Source organism: Pseudorca crassidens, chromosome 20, assembly GCF_039906515.1.
Source record: "Pseudorca crassidens isolate mPseCra1 chromosome 20, mPseCra1.hap1, whole genome shotgun sequence".
Lineage (NCBI taxonomy): Eukaryota > Metazoa > Chordata > Mammalia > Artiodactyla > Delphinidae > Pseudorca > Pseudorca crassidens.
Window position 1 is genome coordinate 48,163,367 of NC_090315.1, and position 19,578 is coordinate 48,182,944.

Sequence of the window (19,578 nt, forward strand, 5' to 3'; positions counted from 1 at the left end):
GCTGTTCGCGCTCGCCGCCGAGGCTCCGTGCGGCGTAGCGCCGGCCGGGCGTCCCTGTGCAGCCTCCACCAGCCGCAGATGGGGGAGGTGGAGCTGGGCCCCGCGGGCCCGCTCGAACCGCCGGAGCCGCCCGAAGCGCCCGCGAGCCGCCGGCCGGGCGGGATCCGAGTCCTGAAGGTGAGGTGGGCGGGCGGGTTGGGGAGGGAGCGAAAGCGGGCAGAGGCCGCCCCTACCCCGCGCGGTGGCCGAGGCAGCCGGCGACCCCCACCTCGCGTCGGTCAGTCAGCCTTGCGGCTCAGTCGCTCCCAGAACCCGGCTGGAGGGGCCGCGGCACCCGCGGAGGCCTCTGCAGCTGGCCCCCGCCGAGGCCGCGGCCGCCTCCGTCCCCACCGCTGCCCATCCCTGGCCGCGTGCCACCCGCCTCGCAGGCCCACGCCTTGGGGCCGGCGTCCACCCGGTCGCCGCCGCCACTCGGCTCCTTTGGGACCCCGGGGCCCGTCTCTGCCTCCCCCGGTTGCGCACGGGGCCCCAAGGCCGGCGGCTCCTGGCCCGACAGCGGAGCTTATAGTACGCAGGGCTTTCTCCTCGGACACCTGAAGACATCACCCCAGCGGGAGGATGGCGGCGGTGATTGGCCGGACGCTGCGGTGTGCTGGGGCTGCGCCGGCTGGAGTGGGCCGCCTCTGCCCTCGGAGCTTACCACCGAAGTTAAGACCCGCTTCTCGCTCCGGAGCGCGGGCCTGGAGTGAGAATCCCCGGAGGAGCTTAATCTCGGGGAATCGCTGGGCGTGTTGCAGAAGGGAGGAGGGGTTGGACAAAAAGGGGCATTCCTGCTGGCGGGAGTGGGGCTGACAATCCAGAGAGACGGTGACGGGGGAGCAGTTATGCAACAGGCAGCTAACGGGGCTTTTGGCAGGAATTGGGGGGGAGTAGGAGGAGTGAAGGCAGATGCAGGCAAGGGGGGGAGTGGAGTCTTGAAGGTGATGACAAGAAGTTAAAATGCACAGGAATTGTAGGGTGGGAAGGGGACAGTGAAGGTGGTTAAAAGGAGGGGTTGTGGGAGACACACTGGATGGAGTTTTCTACTAGCCTTCGAAATAGTTGGAGAGAAATTTTTCTGTAGGTCAGATATGTAAACTAGGTGTCCTGGAGATGGAGTGGAATTCCTTCTAAAGTTCTAGAAGAGGAATCAGCAGGCTTTAAAACTTGCCAGAGAAAAGGAAGAGAGAAAAGAAAATTTAAATTTGACGTGTTTCAAAACTACTTTGCAAAACAATGAAAATACATAATGTTTAAAAATTCATTAAGTAATAGTTGTTCTTTGGGATTGAGGGTGCGACTGTATACTCGCTACTAAGATTATACGTAGGGCATCACAAAGAAACAACAACATTGGAAAAAAATAATAGATTTGAAGCATCTGGTGAATCCATGAAACAACATAAATTAGAACTCTAAAATATAAAACTTTTTTTCTGCTGCTACCTCCCAGTCTTAATGCAGCAACTTAAAGAAATAACTTTTCATAGTTTATCTCCACTTCTGCATAGACCTTATACATATTTACTTTAATCATGTTTTATATTAAATATAATCACATTATATTAAATATAATTTATATCAAAATTATATTTTAATTAAATATAATTACTCAAAGGCTTTTGGATATTTACTTAAAACTGTAAGGTCACAAAAATGTAAATTGTGAATGAACTTAAAAAAGTTCTGCTGGCCTGGCTTATCAGGAAAGGGCAGGTCTGAGAGATAGGTAATGCCCTCTGGCCTAGAAGGTAAACAGCCTTGGCTATTTTTACAACTATTTTTTGGTGGAGAGAGAGTGAGTTGTGGGAGGGAAGGAATTGAGAAATGAGGATCTTTTTTGAAGGGTTCGACCTTCCTGCACTTCCAGGAAGTGGTCCAACCTACCACTGGTTCCGTGGGTTTCCAATCTGGGGACCATTAGAAAGAGTCCAGAAATTAATCTTGATTATAGTGCTGAGCTGGTGATGTGGGAGGCTCACAGTGTCTTAGACCTTTGCATCCTTGCAAATAAATGGGATCGGCTGTGAAGAATAGGTGCGGTGTGTTCTACAGACAGAAGTTCCCTTCAGTAGCTGAGTGGTTGAATTTTGTGTCAGGTGAAACTGGAAAGGAATATGTAAGTAGAAGACTTTCAGAATCGGGAAGAAAGCCATAGTTTCCTACATGTTCTTTTCTGAAAACCCTTTTAAAAAGGCTTACCATTCTTTTTTGTAACTCTTCTATACTTAATACCAGATCATGAACATCATTATTGTCAAAGAGTATAGATCATCATAAAAAGGCTAATATAGCTAAACTGGTGTAACTTTAGCCAGATTAGATCTAGGTCCACCGTATAGCCTACTGGAAAATTTGATTCAAAATCTGCCCCCAGATTTATTTAGCAAATTGCTATTTATTTATTTATTTAAACATCTTTGTTAGAGTATAATTGCTTTACAATGGTGTGTCAGTTTCTGCTTTATAACAAAGTGAATCAGTTATACATATGTCCCCATATCTCTTCCCTCTTGCATCTCCCTCCCTCCCACCCTCCCTATCCCACCCCTCTAGGTGGTCACAAAGCCCCGAGCTGATCTCCCTGTGCTATGTGGTTGCTCCCCACTAGCTAGCTATTTTACGTTTGGTAGTGTATATATGTCCGTGCCACTCTCTCACTTTGTCCCAGCTTACCCTTTCCCCTCCCCGTATCCTCAAGTCCATTCTCTAGTAGGTCTGCATCTTTATTCCCGTCTTGCCCCTAGGTTCTTCTGACCATTTTCTTTTTTTTTTTTTAGATTCCATATATATGTGTTAGCATATGGTATTTGTTTTTCTCTTTCTGACTTACTTCACTCTGTATGACAGTCTCTAGGTCCATCCACCTCACTACAAATAACTCAGTTTTGTTCCTTTTTATGGCTGAGTAATATTCCATTGTATATGTATGTGCCACATCTTCTTTATCCATTCATCTGTTGATGGACACTTAGGTTGCTTCCATGTCCTGGCTATTGTAAGTAGAGCTGCAATGAACATTTTGGTACATGACTCTTTTCGAATTATGGTTTTCTCAGGGTATATGCCCAGTAATGGGATTGCTGGGTCGTATGGTAGTTCTATTTTTAGTTTTTTAAGGAACCTCCATACTGGCTGTATCAATTTACATTCTCACCAACAGTGCAAGAGGGTTCCCTATTCTCCACAGCAAATTGCTATTTAGAATATAGTCCTTTATAACTGTAGTTGGAATATAAGTATGAGATTTTTAATACTCTTTAAGATTATTAGGAGTATCCTTGAAGCAGAAATTTCCAGATGTTTGGAAATTTGGAGAGGTTTTTTTTTCTTTTTTTTTTTACTCTGTAGAAGAAATGAAGTTATAATTAATCTAGTCAGTGGATTCTGTGAGATGCGTTTTTTCAATAATAGTTTCAGGTTTTTATCAAAATAACGTGTTTGTATGGCTTTTAAAATCAATTACTACCAAAAAGATTTTAATGAAGTGAAATATTCTTCCCCTCTTTATCTCATCCACCCCTTCCAAAATATTCCTTAGCATGTATATTCCTAGAGATGAGCCCATATTCTACAGTTTTGAATGCAGAAACATATCTCCTACTTCAGGATATTTCACAGTCTAGTAGAACTCACTAAGTATGAAGAGTTACTTCAGTAGATCCTGTTCTACCATGCATACCTTAGAGTTAGTTCATTGGGTGTTTAATAGTTTATCACCTTTGAACTGATCAGAGCCCTCATTTTTAGAGGGTTTAAAGTGTAAAACTGAAGTGGGTACTTAAATCATGGCTTACTCTGAAGATTTCGGCTTTCTAGAAATACCTTTAAGTCTTAAATGTGCTCTTTATACACTTGTTTGATGTGAGGGTGATTATAGTTATGTTCCCTTTTAGAGAAACTTGTCAATAGTTCTTATATAAATGAGTAAAGGGAGGAAATAAAGTGTTCTCCATCTAGCATTTCCAGTGGAATAGTGATTCTAAAAGCTGCAAGCATCTCAGAGGACAGAAGTGACCTTTCCAACATTTACCTGATGGTTTAGGCAGTGGAGAAGGAAGCACTAGATAATTCAGCAGTAACTAATGATAGCTAAACAGTCCATCTAGATTGTTACCAGAAGGCTATGCTTGTTTGGTATCTAGGCCGTTAAATGCCCATTGAACAGGTTTAAGAGAATGATATCTACTGAAGTTCTAACTCAGCAGTTTATTTTCATGGGGTGGAATATATCATATAAACAGGAGATACATTCTTTGACCAACAACACATGGGTTTCAACAGTGTAAAAGTTCTTAAAACTTTATGTATAGTCTTTTTTTTTTTTTTTTTTTTTTTGCGGTACGTGGGCCTCTCACTGCTGTGGCCTCTTCTGTTTCGGAGCACAGGCTCCGCGGCCATGGCTCACGGGCCCAGCCGCTCCACGGCATGTGGGATCTTCCCGGACCGGGGCACGAACCCGTGTCCCCTGCATCGGCAGACGGACTCTCAACCACTGCGCCACCTGGGAAGCCCTATGTATGTATAGGAAATAGATATACACATTAAAAAATGACTGTTAAAAATCCTCACAGAAGAAGAATCATGGATGAACTAATGTAATACTTCCTGGGGTCTGCCTTGACTTTTCTAAGATTGATAAGGTTAGTGGGATATTATTTGACCTTAAAAAGTTTTTTTAAAGAAGCTTTTCGGTGGATGTGTGGAGTGGTGTCCACTGGCCCTCTCTTAATAGCAGTGAGCAAAATTTCTCTCCACTGAGTGCAGCATGCAGAGCTTCCTTGTATAAATGTTACTGCACTGTATAGAATACTGTTTTCAGATGGTTCAGTTGACCTTTACCAAAGATTAAAAAATAAGGAATATTTAAAATGACTGTCTAATTATGCAGTGGTTAAGATTATTTAGTGGTGCAAATATGATGGTCCCTGTGTTTATAAAATATGTGCTCAAAAGCCCTTTGTTAATTCTGAGATGTTCAGCTTTGAGAAAATGCTCTTTGTGAGAAGAAAGACGCCTAGTTCCCACTTGTAGCAGGGGTTTATCCTATTTATCTAAAGTTAGAATCAGTAATAATCCTCATGGTTTTGATTAGCTGTACTTAAATCCCTAAGATCTGTAAAATGATCGATTCACCTATTATCATAAATTTAAACAACGAAGCCATTCTTGATTTCTTGTTTTTCTTTTTCTCCATGTGGGGAATACCTTCTAACTTTTCCTTCCCCTTTCTTTATCATCTTCAGAGATTTAATTTTAGGCGCTACAGTTATCCTCAAATATTTAATCTCAGTAATTACAAAAATAATATTTGCTTTATTTATAGATACTTCTGTTTTCCAATGAGGAATAGTAGCAAAAGTATTTTATTTACTTTGTGGCTGATACAGAGGAAAGGTGATAGGGTTTCCTATAAAAATGGAGATTTTTTCCCCAAGTTTGTTCAACTTCTTGCTAAAGCTAATTAGGCTAAAGTACAGACTGGGAATAAATGTCTGTGACATCACTGAGTTCTGCATGCATCTCTGGGCCACCCAGGTGCTAAGGTACTGTAATAGGTTCTCAGTGTATAAGAGAAGAAGAAATACCAAATAAATAATTAAAAACTCATTGTGATTTACATGGGAATGGAAGTATGTTTAAGGTGAAGAAGTTCTGTGGAGGAGAGTGTAGAGTTATTAATTCTTTTTAATTAGTAGGAGAAAGCAGGGATGGGAGACGTGGAAAGCTCCACAGAGAGGGTGACGTTTGAGTAATTTTGAAGAATAACTACTCAGATGGAGAAGATGGAGAAGGACATTTCAGGCAAGTCACAGAACTGTGGAATAGTTGGTGTGTTCGGGGAGTTGGATATGACAAACAGAGTGACATACAGTGGGGAGTGGCCCTAGAAAGGTGGGTCAGTGTAATTGTGTGTGGAAATTAGTTTTTTATTAATGGGAATAGAAATGGCCCATTTAAAAAAAATAGAGCAGGTAAATATTGATCTTTAGAAACTTGTTATATTGCTGTAGCAGTTGTTTTTGCTCTGAGATAATGTGACTTCACAATGTATATGCATACCTAAGTTATCAAATGCAACAGTAATTTTTCTTTTGAAACATGAGGATAATGGAAAGAATATTTGTGCAGCATTGTGGTGATTCTGTAGTTCCTTATTTGGGATATGAGGCAGAGGACTAGGACCCTAGAGGAACTTTCAGTTTGCATATGGAGACATACAGAAATGTTTATTGCAGCATTGTTTCCGACACTGAAAAATTAGAAACAAACTAAATGCCCTCAGCAGGAGAATGGATAAATTTCAGTGTATTTGTATAATAGAATGTTATTCAAGAGAATGAGCAGGGTGTATTAATCATAGATACATCTCTAAACCAATGTTGAATCAAACAAAAAAAATTGCAGGGTGAAACATAAGTATGTTAGGTTTTAGATAAAGTTTTAAATCATGTAAAACAATACTATATAGAGTTTATAGATATATACTTATATGGCAAACATAAAAAATGCATGGGAGGACTTCCCTGGTGGCACAGTGGTTAAGAATCCGCCTTCCAATGCAGGGGACACGGGTTTGAGCCCTGGTCTGGGAAGATCCCACATGCCATGGAGCATCTAAGCCCGTGAGCCACAACTACTGAGCCCACATGCCACAACTACTGAAGCCCACGCACCTAGAGCCCGTGCTCTGCAACAAGAGAAGCCACCACGATGAGAAGCCCGTGTACCACAACGAAGAGTGGCCCCCGCTCGCCACAACTAGAGAAGGCCCATGCGCAGCAACACAGACCCAACGCAGCCAAAAATCAATCAACCAATCAATCAATAAAAATCAGAAATTAAAAAAAATGCATGGGATGATAAACACTATAGTAGAGTGTTTATTTCTGGGGAGAGAGGGAGGTGAATGGGATTTTTTTAGGTAGTAGGTGGCTTTAGCTATATATGTAAGGATATATCATATATATGTTCTTTAGAATAATGATCTGAACTAAATATGGCAAAATATTAAAGCTTGTGAAAATTAGGTAGTAGGTACACTACTGTTCTTGACATTTTTATGAAAACATAAAGAAAAAAAAAGATCAGAAGATGACTGACAGGGACTTTCCTGGTGGTCCAGTGGTAAAGAATCGGCCTTCCAATGCAGGGGACATGGGTTTCGATCCCTGGTTGGGGAATTAAGATCCCACATGCCACGAGGCAACTAAGCCCATGCGCCTCAAACTACAGAACCCACATGCCCTGGAGCCTGTGCGCCACAATTAGAGAAAGAAAACCCGCACACCACAATGAAGTTCCCGTGTGCCGCCACTAAGACCTGACGTGGCCAAAAATAAAAAAGTAAAAGTAGAAAAAAAAAAAAGATGATGGACAGAGACATGAACAGCTAGCAGTAAAGAGAATGAAAATTTTCAGTTTAGGGCTGGGCATGGCAGGTGCAGAAGGCTCTGTGAGAGGAGGCGGTACTGAGTCAAGTATTGGTGACTACGGAGTGGAAAGGTGGGCTGAAGACTGAATGTGTCTAATTCAGTCAGACATTTGAGCTAATGATTTCTTTTTCCTGACGTTTTTAGAGAACTATGAAACGCAATGGGAGCAGACATTGTCTGAATAGGAGAAGTAGGTTTGGTTCTCGAGAGAGAGACTGGCTGCGAGAAGATGTGAAGAGAGGCTGTGTTTACCTGTACGGAGCAGACACCGCCACGGCCGCTGCAGCCAGCGCCTCTGCCACTGCCTCCTCCTCCGACTTACATCTTGTCCTTTGCACAGTAGACACGCCAGCGTCAGAAATTTGTGCTGGAGAGGGAAGGGAACGTCTTTATTTGCAGCTTCATGGAGACCTGGTCAGGTGAGGTCAGAGTTTTACCACTAATTCTCCTGCAGTATAAGTCACATGTGTTTCTGCTTGGAAGTGGGCTTTAGGACCTCATTCGTGCTGGAGCTGATGATGGTTATGGGGTCACTAGGCTTGAAAAAAGATTTCTCCCTGGAATGCTGACTTAGGATTCTTGAATTTAAAAACTGTCAGTTTTTAAAGGAAAAGGAAGGAAAAATTGATAATTACTTCATTTGGATTATATCATAGGTCGGATATCTAAATTTAAAATAAATTTTTTTTAAAAGATTTTTAAAAAATTAAATTTATTTATTTTTGGCTGCATTGGGGTCTTTGTTGCTGTGCGCGGGCTTTTCTCTAGTTGCGGTGAGTGGGGGCTACTCTTCGTTGCGGTACCCGGGCTTCTCATTGTGGTGGCTTCTCTTGTTGTGGAGCACGGGCTGTAGGCGCACAGGCTTCAGTAGTTGTGGCTCACAGGCTCTAGAGCACAGGCTCAGTAGCTGTGGCTTGCGGGCTTAGTTGCTCTGTGGCCTGTGGGATCCTCCCGGACCAGGGCACGAACCTGTGTCCCCTGCATTGGCAGGCAGATTCTTAACCACTGCGCAGCCAGGGAAGCCCAAAATAAATATTTTTAAAGTTTTTAAGCAATACATATAAACAGAATGAAATAGAAATGTATAAAAGGAAATAGAATGAGAAGTACCTATGGTCATGCATGAGTATGTGTCATTATTTGTATATAAATTTTAAAACTAATGGTGCTACATGCAACATGTCAACTTAATATCTCTTAGAAATCTTTCCATATTAATGTTTATATAATTTTCTTTTATTTAATGGCTAAATAGTATTTCATTTTATGAATCTACCACAATTTTAGCTAGTCTCCTATTAATGGACATGTAAGTTGTTACCAGTTTTTTTACTACAAGTACTGTTGCAGTGAATATCCTTGTACCTGTGATATTTCTCCCATGTGGAAGTCATCTGTAGGGTAAAGTCCTAGAAGTGGAATTGCTGGCTCAAAGGGTATGTGCATGTTTAATTTTGAGAGATTTTGTCAAATTCCTCTTCATAGAACTTATACTTCGATGAATAATATCAAAGTATACCTATTTCCCCCTTACTTTCTCCAGAATACGTTAAATTTTACATATACAGACACATCCTCATGCACGAGCACATACTTGATTGTGAATAGAAATGATTGTCAACAGTTTTTAGAGAATCATAAATTCAGCATTCCAAGGACAACTCTTTTTTCAAGGCTGATGACTTAGATTTTTGCAAATCTGATAGGAATTTTGTTATTTTGTTTTAATTTTCATTTATATTAATGAGTTAGGTTGAGCATATTTTCATAGGTTTAATTTCTTTAAAATCTTTTTTTTAATTTTTTTTTTGTTGTACGCGGGTCTCTCACTATTGTGGCCTCTCCCGTCGCGGAGCACAGGCTCCGGACGCGCAGGCTCAGCGGCCATGGCTCACCGGCCTAGCCATTCTGCGGCATGTGGGATCTTCCCGGACCGGGGCACGAACCCGTGTCCCCTGCATCGGCAGGCGGACTCTCAACCACTGCGCCACCAGGGAAGCCCTGATTCAGCTTTTTAAAAAAAACTATTAGTTCTTTGAGTTAGACCTCAAATAAGAGCTCCTTAAGTGCCTGACCATTGACTTTCTCTCCTTCCCTTTCCCTGTAATAAATAAATGTCTCAAAACAGAATTCAAAACTGTGGATTCAGTACTGTTGAAAGTGAGAAAGGAGGCACCCACTTACACCTAAAAATGTGGCAATGATAGTAACACCTTTAGCTGAGCTAAACATTGATATCATTTTAAAGTCTAAACTGGGGTTTATTATTATTTTCCTTTAGGATTTGGACTAATTCCTGAAAAAGTAGACTAGCACTTGAATGTTTTCCTTGTTCACCAGTTAACTACATTTCCTAAATCCATTTGTAAAACGAAAGGATCAGACTGGGTGACCCTTAGGCTTTTCTAAATCTTAACACTGATTCCGATCTAATTTTATCAGGTGGAAAGCCTTGACCTACATTATAGCTGGTAGTGATTGACGGAGTTCAAGTATTTAAACCTAAGACTTATTACTCATCTGTATACTAATGTGTGTATACACAAAAATACTAGAAAAGTGGAGAAAACCCCACTTGAATTGGCTTGCTACTACTAGTTGTGTAGCTAAGAATCCAAATGTGATACAATTTACTTTAGTGAATCTAAACTGTACTTAAAATGGAGAGTTTGTCTCTTTTTAGTCCTGTAGCCTTGATAATTTCTAATGAAATAGCTCTTTGAAAACATAATTGATTATAAAATAATGAAAACACTGTTGAACTGTGGTTTGAAGATATGAATATATTTTCTTTTTTAAAAAATTTAAAAAAATTTGTACAATTTTTAAAGGTTACACTCCATTTGCAGTTATTATAAAATATTGGCTGTATCCCCTGTGCTGTACACTACATCCTTGTAGCCTGTCTGACACCCAGTAGTTTGTGCCTCCCACTACCGCCTCCACCCCCCCTGCCCCCCGCCCCGGCTGTGTTGCTCCTCCACCCCCCATGGTAGCCCCTAGTTTGTTCTCTATATTTGCAAGGCTGCTTCTTTTTTGCTACATTCACTAGTTTGTTGTGTTTTTAGATTCCACATAGAAGTGCGATCATACATTATTTGAGATCCGAATATATTCTCATCGCTGGAATAGGAGCTCAAGAAGCCTCAGCCAGCCAAAGAAATGATGATGATATATTTTAGCTAACATTAAGTGCTTTCTTTTGCTAGTTAACGCGCTTACTGCTTTACGCACATTTTCTCATTAAATCCTCACAGTAACTCTAAGAGAGGTAGGGTTATTCCTTTCCAATGAGGAAAATTGAGGCTCTTCGAGAGGTCCAGTAACTTGTTCAAGGCCAGGCAGGTACTGCCAAGCAGTTGGAATGTTGACATCATTCATGATAGATGGTGGACTTCCTTCCGAGTAAAGGCCCTCCCGGAGGGGAACTGGCACAGTGTGCCTTGCTCAGTTTCACTATTTAATCATAATTGTTTAAAGATCTTTTTTAGACCTCTTACTCAACGGTTAATTGCTTGAGTTCAGTCTTACGTTTATCGCATCAGAAGAATAGGTACTTTCTTTGTAATAGCTCTTCATAAGATAGTTGACAGTCTAACACAATATCTTTTTTTAATAACATTTTTTGCTGCTTAATGAAGTGTGATTTATATTCATTGTAGAAATTTTGGAAAAATGAAAAAGTATAAAGAAATAATTTTCATTGCTTATGCTTTTTGTAGATTATCTCACTTAATCCTCATAACAATCTTGTGAGGTAAATACTTTCCCTATTTTATAGATGAGGAAAATGAGTCTTAAAAGAGTTAATCATCTCACCTAGAATCACTTGGCTGGTAAGTGTAGAGCTGGAATTTGAACTCTGGCATTCTGACACCAGATTCCATATATTACCTCCCCCTTCCCCCGCCATGCTGACATTTTTTTTTCCAGATCTTTTTCAAAATGAGTGTGTGTGTGTGTAATTTTTTTAAATTACGTATTTGGACCCACACCATATATTCAATTTTATTTACTGCTTACTTCAATTAATTTCCTTGTGTCATTAAAAATTCCTTAGATAGCAGTTTTAATAACTACAGAATATTCTATTTTATGCATATACTATAACTTGTTTAAAATTTGAGAAATTATGTGCAGTAATGGTGTAGAGCTTGGATTCTGGATTGAGAGTGTGTGTGTTCAAATTGGCTGTGTTACTATGCAAGTTGCCTAACGCTTTGTCCTCAGTTTACTAATCTGTACAATGGAGGATGATGATATCTACATTATAGAGTTATCACGAGGATTAAATAGATTATACATGTTATGAAGATTAAGTGAATTAATACTTGTAACGCTTCTTAAACTCGAATGTCCAGCTGGGGAGCTTGTTAAAATGCAGATTCTGATTCAGTGGCTCTGGGGTGGGGCCTATGGGTCTATATTTCTATTAAGCTCCTAAGTGATGTGCTACACTTTGAGGAGCAAGGAAGTAAACTTCTTAAAATGATGCCTGGACCTAGTAAGTGCTCAATAAGTGTTACCTGTTTGGGTTGTTTCAAGTCACTCAACCCTTAGAAGTAGTGTGATGACTAAACCTTTGCCCATGACTCTTTACATTGTTGATCTCCGTGAACTAGGTCCTAGAAATGGGATTACTGGCACTAAAATTACCCCATGTCTTTCCTAAATCATCCATGATTTCCTTCTTTCCTTACTCTTTTTTAATCATGGACTTGTCACTTGAATTTAACAGAGGGATTACTAGTTTATAGAATTTTAGCACTTGAAGGAACCTAAGAGAGATGCCTACTAGCAGGGGTCTCCAACCCCTGGCACTGGGCCACACAGCAGGAGGTAAGCAGTGAGTGAGTGAAGCTTCATCTGCTGCTCCCCATTGCTCACATTACCGCCTGAACCCCCTCCCGCTGCCCCCCACCAGCCTCCCTGCCACCGGTCCGTAGAAAAATTGTCTTTCACGAAACCGGCCCCTGGTGCCAAAAAGGCTGGAGACTGCTGCCTACTAGTAAAATGAACCCAACCTACCAGCCTCACCATCCACTGCCCTTTCCATCCGGAAATACGTGTGGGGGCAGGGCTTTTGGTTATCACAGCTACAGGGGAGGGTTACCAGCATCTAGGGTCAGCATTCGGGACAGGGAGCCTTAATGTCCTCAATGTGTGGGACCATCTTGTACAGCAAAGAATTGTCCTACCTAAAAGGCCAGTAACTTCCCCATGGGAATCACTGAAACCATTTTCTTTCGTTTTATGGATGTGAAACAGAGGCCTGGAGAGGTCAGGTCCAAAGCACATTCCTGCAGCTGCCTGGTGCTAGTGCTCTAGTTGGAACACAAGTATCCTGTCTCCCAGTCCAGTGCCCTTTACATGATACTATTTGGTCTGTCTGTTTTATTGGACTGTTAAAAGTGACAGATGACTCAGTAGTGAAGCTTAGTGTAGTCATTGCCTTCTCTTTGAAAAGTTGTAAAAATATCACATGTAACAAAATGAAGTGCCCTTTGGCTCATGGTCATATCTTTACTTTTATTTTCAGTCATCAAAATGACTAAGATTTCTGTGGTTGATACACTATCTTTTAAGATAAGCTAAGAACAGATAAAATATATCTAACAGAAAATTATGCCCTCAGGATTTGGGATCCTGAGTTCTAATTCCTTTACTATCACTGACTTGCTGGGTGACCTCTTAACAAGTCACTATAGTTTTGTTTTACCATATTTTGATATTGTAAAAGTGGAATGAAAAGTCCTGTTTCAGGATACATACTGAGCTGATTAACCCTGAGGAAGGAAAAGGATTATTTTTGTTTTGTGTTTCATATTTCTGTAGTATTTTAAAGCTTTAAAAGAATGTGTTACACATTAAGTAATTTGTTTTTATTAAAACTTTGTTTTGTTTTTACATTTTAATACTTCTAAAATCAGTGTGTATCTTACAGTTGTTGGTAGGTCATAGTCTAACTGGCAGTGTTTTTTCTTTCTTAATGGTTGTTACAATGCCATCTGGTTTACTGCAGTACAGTTCTGACACTAACCACGCAGAGTCTGCACAAACTTCCTTCACAAGTTAAAGGACATTACACCTGAGACTAACACAACGTTGTTAATCAGCTATACTCCAATATAAAATAAAAATTAAACAAACAAACAAACAATTTAAAGGGCCTGGTCTCCAACAAGACCACCCTGACTTTACACTCTGGTTGCACTTCAGGCCAACTGGATAAAAATTTAGGGGGCTCCCATGACCCCTTCAGGTTCAATAATTCACTAGAATATCTCACAGAACACAAGAAAGCAGTATTTAAGATTACAATTTTCGTATAAAGGATACAAATCAGGACCAGCAAAATGAAGACACACATAGGGCGAGGTCTGGGAGCATCCTTGTTACCCTCCCAGCACATTAGTGTGTTCATCCATCGGGAAGCTTCAGTACAGAGTTTTTATTGAGGTATTATAGCGTAGGCTTGACCGATTTAATCATTGATCAGGTAGGTGCTTGAACTCAAATCTCCAGCCCTCCCCTCTCCCAAGGTCGGGCTCACTCCAAGCCCCAGCCCTGTCTTCACGTGGTTGGTCTTTCTGGTGACCAGCCCCCATCCTGAGTCAGCTCATTTCTTAGCATAAACCTAGGGGTTATCCAAGGGGCTCATGAATAACTAAGACACTCCCATTACTCATGAAACTCTGAGGATTTAGAATCTACCCCACAGGAACCAGGGACCACAAAGGCTAGAAAGACTCTCATACAACAATGATGCATAAAAATAGTCTATCTTTCAAACGATGATGTATTAGACTAATGACGTACAGTAATTTTAAAACATAACTTTTTATGTTTCTTGATGTAAGTTAACATATGAAGTGCTTTGAGCTCTCTTCTGCATACATTTTTAATCTACATTTAGAAAATAATATTGTTTCCCTAAAGGAGGCTAGGCTTTGTAAGGAAACCGACACAGGTTCAAACCCTGATGCCATATGTACTAATTGTGTGACTCTCTGAACCTCATTTTTCTTATTTCCTAGTTTTGTAAAATGTGAGATACTTCCCAGCATAGTGTCAGGTATGGGGTAAACATTCATCGAAGTATCCTTGTTGTCTGTATCATGATCTGTGTTGTCGGTCTTCAAATTTTGCAGATTTTACCTTTATAGATGGCCAGAGATTGAGTTTTAACCTGACTTTGATGTAGAGAATGCTGCTCTGCTTTGTTAGGGTCTTGGATACAATATGTTGGGTTTTAATAATGTATACTTTTGGGCTTCCCTGGTGGTGCAGTGGTTGAGAGTCCGCCTGCCGATGCAGGGGACCTGGGTTCGTGCCCTGGTCCAGGAAGATCCCACATGCCGCGGAGCGGCTGGGCCCGTGAGTCATGGCCGCTGAGCCTGCGCATCCGGAGCCTGTGCTCCGCAAAGGGAGAGGCCACAACAGTGAGAGGCCCGCGTACCAAAAAAAAAAGAAAAAGAATGTATACTTTTGCCTCCCACTATTAACTAGAATTCTTGTGAAATGATACCTGGAATGAAATGTACTCTTCTCTTACCTCTAACTTAACTGTGGGCGCTGTTCAGATTGGCTAAGAGCTGCAAACACTGTTGATAGCATTACTGTATTGGTTGGCTGGTTTGGAGAAAAATAACCATATCCACATATATTCAGATTTACAAGGACTATTGTAGCTCCTTGAAGCATTAGAAGCAAACTAAAACTGTTAACAATAGTCATATTGTCTCTTCTTAAAGCCGCAGTGGAAGTATTTCAAATGCTGAATGGAACCTTTCTTTGCTAACATACTCTCTCCTACACCTGTTTTGCAGTATATATATTTTCTTTGATTTGTGAGAGATTTAACACACAGCTAATTAGCAGCCTGTTAAACTTTTGGAACTTTGAAACACAAAATTGATCCGTAAGCATATTACAGCATTTCCCTCCCCCATACTCTACTCTCTTAAGCAGATGAGTTTAATGAGTAAATGGAATTAGTCCCTCGTTTTACTTGTTTTTGCAGTTCTTGAACTATTTCTTGTTTGCTCATTTATGCTAAATTAATAAGAGCAGATGTTGAGATTCTGTTGATTTTTTTTTTCCCCATCCCACCAGGGAGAATACTTTCTTTAGGTGGAAATATATAAAGAGGCTTTCCAAAATCTACAGAGCCTTTTTAGACCAGGACATTTGATCAGGTAAAATATGTCAGAATTAGGATATTTCCATTTCTCCTGGTTTTCCAGAGAGAAATAGGAAAATTGAGTTAGTGAGCTTTAGCCTGAAAGTATTAATAATGTTTCTTGGTCTTGAATATGTGATCATTATATGGAATTATATTTAAATACATTGATCTCTGTATCCAAAAATAATAGCAGTGTTCACGTAGAATTTGTATTATATTAGCAAGGTGTCTTAAATACCTGAAAGAGCCCTGAGTTTTAAAAGACGCTGAAGATCATCTGGCCCAACTTGGTTCTTAGAGGAGACTCGTCTAAAGTGTCCGTGACAGAGGGCTCTCTAGGTCTCTGTGAACTATTTTGAGAGGTAGTGTGTTTCATTATTGGGCTTCTCTAATCATTAAGGTTTTTCCTCATTTTTTAATCAAGTCTACCTGTGCAACTTCTCCTTGGTCCTAGTCCTATTCTTTGGAGCAATCTAGATAGAGTAAGTCTAATCCTTCTTGACATTGGAAGGTAGAGAGGGCTCTTTATGCCCTTGGTCACCTTGTCTTCAAGTTAATCCTTCAGTCAGTCTTCCTATTACATGGCTAATTGACCCGTCCAGGATATAGTTTATTAGAAGTCTCTCTTAAAATGCATCCTTCTTAGAAGAATTCTACCATTGTACTGGGAAGGTGCCTAATTGTCACAGCCCTTTGTGGATTTTTATTTTATTTGGCTAGAGATTAATTGTAACTGATATTTTTATTCTGAAAAGTTTATTTTTCATTTCTATTAAATTCAATATTTATTGGTCTTTGTAGGCTTTTAGTTCTTTGGTCATTCCCCGTGTAGTAGTTCTGAGCTGATGGAAGCTGAAAGTCAGAACTGAACAGTCAGGAGGGGCCAGGAGGTGGTTTTACTTTATTTTTATTTATTTATTTTAGATTTTTAAAAAAATGTTTATTTATTTGGCTGTGTTGGGTCTTAGTTGCGGCATGAGGGATCTAGTTCCCTGACCAGGGATCGAACCCTGGCCCCCTGCATTGGGAGCGTGGAGTCTTAGCCACTGGACCACCAGGGAAGTCCCTATTTTTATTTTTTACTTTCTGTACTCATCAATATGATTTCCATTCCTAAATTACCATATTTTTACAGTTGTTTATATTGCACTTTGTAGTATTCCCATTTCATGTTTTTTTAAATTAAAGCATATTGTCAACCAGTATTTTCTAGTTTTTTAACCACAAAACACAGAGTTCTTTCATATATTTTTGCCATGATGGAAGGTTTATCATGTTTCTTCTGATTAATACAAGACTTAAGTTTTCTAAACAGAATCCTTTTAGGATATGAATAATGTTCTTCAAGATCTTTTAAACATACAGGCTTTCCTATACTTGTTTTTTGGTTGTTGTTTCAGATAGGGGAGACATTTTATTTTTATTCTAATTAAAATTTTATTCCATTCCTAAGAATTTTTTTGAATAATGTCAGTACATTATTGAACACTACTACATGCCAAATAATTTGCTAAGCACTTTGTATGCTATGTGATATCTTCTTGTAAGCAAATAAATAAATACTTCTAATAACAACTCTGTGAGTTAGGCACTACCCATTATACTGATGAGGAATTTAAGACAATGAGGTTAAATAACTTGTCTAGGGGCATACATGCAGTTGATAAGTGGCAGAAGTGAGACTCAAACCCAGGCAGTCTGACTTTTGGAGCTCATGCTCTTAGCTGGTGTATTTATGACTCTTTGCTTTCTGATAAAAGAATTGTAAATGAGCTGCCTTAAGTCTGTGTGATTTTAAAATATGCAGTGTCACCAGAAGCCACAAGTGATTACTAACATTCTGGTTTTACCTAGCTTTCAGTCAGAACCATGTAATCTAATGATTTCTGGGGAATTACTGGGCAGTTCATTCCTAGTTTTTATGGAAAAATCATCTGTGAAGCCAGAGGAAATATATAGGATATAGTCAGCAACCCAAAGTCTCCATTTATAATTGTGTTGCAGCTTATGTGAAATCAGTTATGGCCAGGTACAATCTTTTATATCTCATAATTTCAATTCGATGCCTTTAAGTTTGAAGCGGAGGTTCTCAAAGGGCCCTCTGGGGGTCTCTGAGACTTTTTGAAGAGGTGCATGAGCTCAAAACTCTTTCATAATAATGAGGTATTAATTTCTTTTTCACTTTCAGTCTTGTAAGTATACAGTGGAGTTTTCTAGAGGCTACATATCTGAGAATCTAGCTGTCTTCTATTAAACCAGCTGTTAAAGAGATTTATAAAATATAAAATAATGCAAGTCTTCTCACTAAATTTATTTTATTCTGAAAATATAGTTTTCAAAAAATATTTGTTAACATGTAATGTGTTTATTGTTGTTATTTTAAAATGAATAACTAAATATTTAGAAATTCTTAAGTTTAGTTTCTCATTCAGTAAATGTCAATAGATATACCCCGTGTAAACAAAAGCTCTTTGGGGGCCTCAAAAACTATAGAGGGATCCCAAGACCAAAAACTTTGAGCACCACTTGTTTAGATTAGTTGTATCATGTGATATTAGAGAAAATCTTGATATAGAAGTAAAAATCTAGAGCATATTAAAAGATTTTAAAAATCAAATGAAGTGTGTTTATTACTTAACAAATATTTTTCTTTTGAATTGTATAAGCAGGAGACTGGAACCTACTGAACGACCTCTTCAGATTGTTTATGATTACTTGTCCAGGCTGGGGTTTGATGACCCTGTGCGCATACAGGAGGAGGCGGCAAATCCTGACCTTGGCTGTATGCTTCGATTTTATGGTGGTAAGGATTTATCATGGCTGTGTGTATACATTAATGACTTTTAATTGCTTATTTGTACCTCTGTCTGTCTTCAGCCTTTTAAAAAGATTTTATCCAAAGCCATTTTTAAGCCAATTTACTAATGTAGTTAGAAAACAACAGCAAAAACAGCCTTCCCTTTTTATTTTTGCTCTTTTTGTTCTGGTGTTTTGCTGACTTACAGAATTGTTACGTACTTTTGCCAGCATCTTGATCAAATCATAGCTTTAGTATCAGTTATATTTTCAAGTTCTTTATAAAGTCCATGAACTTCTGGATAGTTCGAGAATGTTGCAAAGTAGGTGGTTATTATCATATATGACTTAACATTTGATGAACACATCAGACGTGTATATTGTTGGATTTCGTAAGCTTTAAATCTTGGATATTTTACGTGCTCTTCTCTTTTGGTGCATTTTTTCCCTATTGACTATTTTTCATCTGATCACTTTAGTCATAAAGTTAGCCTTAAGGAAGTCAGAATATTTCTGAATATTACTCTCCAAATACACATCAGTAACTAATAATACTACTGAGTACCATTTTTTGAGTGCTTACTGTGTGCTTTTATGCTTGTGAATTACCCAGTTTACTCAGTATAGCCACCTTATGCTCTAGGAACTGTTGTCTCATTTTACAGAGACAGAGAAGTTAACTTGTTCAAGGTCATACAGCTAGTAAGTAACAGAGCTATTTAACACCTAACAGTTTTGAGTTAATATGACCCATTTATCAAACAGTTGAACTAGTAACTAAGTTATTAGTGTATGTAGGCATAACCATTTACTAAGATTTCCTGCTCTCATTCCTCAAATTATTGATTTAATCTGAACTCTTGTGACACATGTCACAAGCCAGTTTTATTAAATGCACTTCACAAAAGATTTTATTTATAATTTTTCACCACAACAATATTTTCTGACATGTCCCTTAAAAGTTGGTTTCATTTTATTTTATTTCCATTCATTTTTCTCCTTTGTTAGTTCATGGAGGGAGAATAGTTGCTAGGTTGATGTTAAATCTGAGGAAAATCTTTTAAGACTAATTTGAGGAACACAACCGATCTATTACTGTAAAGCTTGGTTAAAAAATAATAA

The 19,578-nt window shown here is 39.4% G+C and overlaps 1 protein-coding gene across 3 annotated transcripts in view; it reads left to right on the forward strand.

The window, feature by feature from the left end:
- Positions 1–19,578, forward strand: part of PHLPP2 (PH domain and leucine rich repeat protein phosphatase 2) — a 73,019-nt gene continuing 53,441 nt past the window's right edge. For 2 of the 3 annotated variants that reach the window (XM_067721260.1, XM_067721261.1), the window contains exons 1-3: positions 1–177; positions 7,620–7,894; positions 18,330–18,463. In XM_067721260.1, the coding sequence (XP_067577361.1) occupies positions 79–177; positions 7,620–7,894; positions 18,330–18,463 (508 nt within the window). In that variant the 5' untranslated portion in view covers positions 1–78. Of the gene's footprint in view, positions 178–7,619; positions 7,895–11,291; positions 11,312–18,329; positions 18,464–19,578 lie in introns of those variants that run through there. The other variant, XM_067721262.1, reaches the window with a different exon arrangement.